General features: G+C 43.7%; 1 protein-coding gene across 3 annotated transcripts in view; it reads left to right on the forward strand.

Moving 5' to 3' along the window:
- PAK3 (p21 protein (Cdc42/Rac)-activated kinase 3) overlaps positions 1-4,644 on the forward strand; it is a 38,390-nt gene that overhangs the window by 25,436 nt on the left and 8,310 nt on the right. For all 3 annotated transcript variants that reach the window (XM_009889300.1, XM_009889299.1, XM_009889298.1), the window contains 3 exons: positions 1,028-1,076; positions 3,221-3,333; positions 4,221-4,338. In XM_009889300.1, coding sequence (XP_009887602.1) covers positions 1,028-1,076; positions 3,221-3,333; positions 4,221-4,338 — 280 coding nt within the window. The remainder of the gene's footprint in view (positions 1-1,027; positions 1,077-3,220; positions 3,334-4,220; positions 4,339-4,644) is intronic.

The raw sequence follows: 4,644 nt of genomic DNA on the forward strand, positions 1-4,644 counted from the left end.
CCGGCTCTCCCTGGCCTCGCTGCCCGTGCAGACGTGGGCTTCTTAAACGATGGCAGTGTAAAGCTGTGGTTTAGCTCAGAAGGGAGCCCCATTAGGGTTTACGAGCCCACAGTTGCTTTTAAACCCAAAGGGATTTCCTCTTGATCGTGGCCTTTCTGGCCCTTCAGATCTTTATGGGGGAAGAATCTCTTTTAACAAGAGACAGATAGCAAACAAAACCCCGCGCCATCTAATCTGCAGGTGAGCACACCAGTTATTTCTGGTGGCTCTGCAGCACAACCTGTGCCTGCCGCAGAAGCAAAACACAGACACTATGAAGAGTCCTTCATGTGTATGGTGCACCTAACAGGAGCAGCTGCTGACGGCTCTTGGCACACAGAGAAGCTGTCTGAGGATCCTCTGTTTTGAGTAGTTCTCCATTTGTGTGTGAAACTACAGATGCCTTAACCTGCTCTAGCTGTGACCTTGCAGGATGGCTGGAGAATAGTTTCCTTGCATGCTGGAGAAAGCTGCGGCTAGATCCTTTCCTCAGATGGCTGTCACATCTGTTCAGGGTTCTCAGAATGACTGCATGGTGTTGCCTGAATTTTTGCAGATAGATCCAAATAAGAGGTCTGAGAAGGCACAACCAGACTGTATGTTACATTCACTGGAAAAAAAACCCAACACACAAAAAAGGGGGAAGGAAAAAATAAAAAAGGAAAACTGGAGAATATAGAGAAAGAATTAAATATATTGTTTTCCAGTTTTTGTAGACACCCCCTCCTAAAGTTTTGAACTTAGTTAATTTAGTATGTGCATTTGAGATTTGCACCAGCCCTTTTAATTCGTGTTGGACATAAGTTTTCTCTCGGATACCCTGCGTGGCAGAGGGTTGGTGGGCTGCTGCGCTCTGCGCTGCTGGCTGAAGAAATGGATGAACAAAGGTGTTTTATAAACACTACAGGCAGCAGAGATCTATCTGGGCTTGCTTTCACTCATAGGGACTAAACCACTTCTCATTTCTTGGCTGCTGTTTTGTTTCTAGGGCGTCAGGAACTGTTTATACAGCAATCGACATTGCCACAGGACAAGAGGTAAGTGTCAACAGTCTCAGCAGATTTTGCAGGTATTCAGCGCTTTCCCCTCTGGTACAAAATGTGGATGGGGCTTTCGGGTCACCGGTAGATCTTTACTGCAAAGGCTGTTCCTCTGAAGCACAGACTAGTGTCAGCCTGCAAAACATCTCCTGCTAAGGCTGTTCCTCCTAAGCCTGGACTGGTGTCAGCTGGCAAAATATATCATCTGCCGTCTGCAGCCTGTCAGGGAAAGCTCTTCAAGGGCAATGTGGTTCTGTACCTCAGTACCTGAACACTTCCTGTGGCCATCCACTATCCAGCAATTATTCCACTGAGGTGTTGATTAACGCCTGAAAAGGTGCCTGCGAATTCCTGGGGGGAGGTCCTGGTCCCCCTGGGATCGGTAAGAGCCTTGGTGCTCTCTGCGCTTGGGCTGATGCTTCAACTGTAGCTTTTAAGGCCAATTGGAAGAGAATTATTCTTTTACTTACTCTGTCTTCAGAATAGGTCAGCGCTCTCCACAGTATCGTTGGTCCCAGCCTGGTGCTGCGTTACATCATCCCTGAATGGGTATTTTAGTGGAGAGAAATCTGTAAAGAAATCCCAGCAAGCTTTTGGGCCTGATTAAAAACTACATAATTTTTATTACCACTGTAAAGGTATTGGTCTAGAAATTGTTACATCTCTGTTCCCTGGTGTGCGTGAAGTTGCGCTATTACAGAGAATGTTGGTCTATATATACCATTTAACTCTGTTCATTTACAGCATAAAACTTGCCTGTGGACCTGGCCACAGATCAGTTAGCAATACAAATTGTAAAATCTAAAAATCTGCCATAATGAGAGGTCTCAGGAGAACACTAGGGGTGCTCACAGATTCCCCTATTGCTGTGGGGCATAAATAGCTTCATTACCTTGCTTAATTTCAGACAGACTTTGTCCTTATTAACTGCCAGAAAGAATGCAAGGAGGGAAGCAGTAGCTTTCCGAGAAGGACATGCTAGCTCTGTCTTAATTACTAAATATATTAATGCGTCAACTTGCCGATGGAGGCTGCCGTCGTTCAGTCCCAGTTTGTCTTAATCACAGGTTCAGACAGTAATACTATTTAGCGTTTTTTCCATTGTGTGTTTCATCTTCAAAGTATAATGCAAGACCTAATTAAGGAGAGATCATGTTTAGGATGCAATTTTCTGTTTTAGTCATACTGAAGCTGGTTGACACACACACTGACAAATGAGAAGACGTATGTCAAGAGCAAAGATCGCTCCTAAACAATACAGTCGTGTTTAGGTCTGGTGTCAGTGACAGCCCATTACAGCTTGTGAACTGGTTGCAGGGAAGCGAGGGCCAGGGGAGTGGGAGACAAACCTTGAAGGAAAGCACTGTTAATGCTGATGGTCCTTGTAGTGGCCAGTGTAAAGATTCCTTTTCTAAGTGAGAGTTTTTGAACATATACAAACCCTGCCTGGAAATCTGGCTAGGAAAGCAGGAAGAAGAGCGGAGGGGCGGTCTCTTTTGTGCCAAGTCAAGAGCAGGACTAGATAGAGGGGGAGGCTGGCCAAATTGCATACAGAGGGAACAAAAGGCAGACTTTAAATAGCCACAGGGCCACGTCTCCCCACAAGGTGCGTGTCGGGTAGGAGGGCTCTTCTGGGACGGCAGGGAAAGATGCATTTGTAGGAGTCCTTGGCCGGAGTGGAGCTGGATGGCAGGGAGGGAAGTAGGGCTGAGCCCGGGACGAAAAGCTCAAGTGGAGACCGTGGCTGCCTGGGGGAAGATGGGGCTGGGTGGAGGAGCAGGATGAGGCAGAGGCAGGATGGCTACAGTGGTTCAGAGCAAAAGTGATCACATTAGTAATAAACGGACACATTAGTAATAAACGGACACATTAGTAATAAACCGTAATAAACCACTCTGTGCTTCATCATTTAAAGACCGTTTTTACAGATGTTACAAGGCAAAATATATATGGCCATGTGTCCTGTAACTAGTACCCGCACTAGCAGTGAAAGAGGGTGTTGTAAGTTACTGAGCTCTTACGTCTAATAACGAGACAGTTTGGCACAGCTCTGCTACGTCGTTCCAGAAACACTCGCTCCGTGTTCATTCTGATCTCGTGCAGCAGACTACTCAAGTTAATGGCTTTCAATGTCATTTTAGGTGGCCATAAAGCAAATGAATCTCCAACAACAGCCCAAAAAGGAACTAATTATTAATGAAATCCTGGTCATGAGGGAAAATAAGAACCCCAATATTGTTAACTATTTAGACAGGTAAGTAGTTTTGGTATTATAACGTGGATGTTCATTTACGTACTGCAAGCCAAAGATTAAAAAAACCCTTTGGTCGCGGGGAGAAAAATAACCTCGTTATTATTTATCTACTCATATACAATGTGTGGGAGGAGGTTGCATTTTGTCTGCGTTCATCTTTTCTGGCATGTATAGTTTGAAGACTGTTTTCAAAAACCTGGATCAGCCATATCTTACTAAAACAACAGCCTGTAAGTTCACTACCTCCTAGTTGTTTTGTTGTTGGTTTTGTTTTGTTTTGGTTTGGTTTTAGTTGATCATATTTTCCTGTGTCTTATCATAAGTGCTGATAAATCATCATAGAAATTATTTCCCTTGGGCTGTTCCCACTATTTTTGCATGGCCGTGGGTGCCAGAAAGACTAGGTTCTTGTTTCCAGAAACATGTCATTTGCCAGTTTTTAAATTGTTTTTCCTGTTTCTGAACGCGTTTTATGTAAGGTTTTCCAAACTGTTGACCAATTTCTGTCCTCAGTGGTACACACCCTCCTACCATGGACAACTATGAAAGCTGTGTTGCCTTGTTCCCGGAGTTAATCATGGAATTTATGCATTAAGATGACGAAGCAGATGATGTGCTGTGTCCTGGTTCAAGATGTATCTTTGCCATTACTAAACTGCATTTTTCACTTGCTTGCCAGCTAAGATGTCTAATTTATCACTTATGTGCCTTTCTCATTTAGACTGAAGAGATTCTAAGTACTGTCCATACAGCCTAGAAGGAACGTCTGTTCATTTTATTCTGTCTTCATTTAAAAATGACCTGGAAACAAAAATCAATTGCAGTCTTTTTCATAAGGTCCTTTAGCTATGCACATTCATCTGAATCCCATTGTTTTCTTCTTTCAGCTACCTAGTCGGTGATGAACTCTGGGTAGTTATGGAATACTTGGCTGGAGGCTCTTTAACCGATGTGGTTACAGAGACGTGTATGGATGAAGGACAGATAGCAGCTGTCTGTAGGGAGGTAAGGGGTCCCGCATGGGCTTCCGATTACTTGGACTGGACGGTACTTCTAAACAGGTGGTAAGAACATGAGTGATTTCACTTTCACAGCTTTGTTTCTGTGGTGCTTTTCTAATATGGAGAAGAAAGAGCATCTTAAGTGAACTGCCTGCCAGTATCACTGCACTTGTTATACTCTGTTACTATGCTCTTATATACTGTTATTGTACTATCTCTTTTTTTTAATTTTTAATTTTTTTTTTTAGTTTTACTATTCTCAACTTTCCCTCTTTAAACATTTGCCTGGAGCATGTCTGTACGGCATTCC

This window comes from Charadrius vociferus, unplaced genomic scaffold, assembly GCF_000708025.1.
Source record: "Charadrius vociferus isolate BGI_N301 unplaced genomic scaffold, ASM70802v2 scaffold7, whole genome shotgun sequence".
NCBI lineage: Eukaryota > Metazoa > Chordata > Aves > Charadriiformes > Charadriidae > Charadrius > Charadrius vociferus.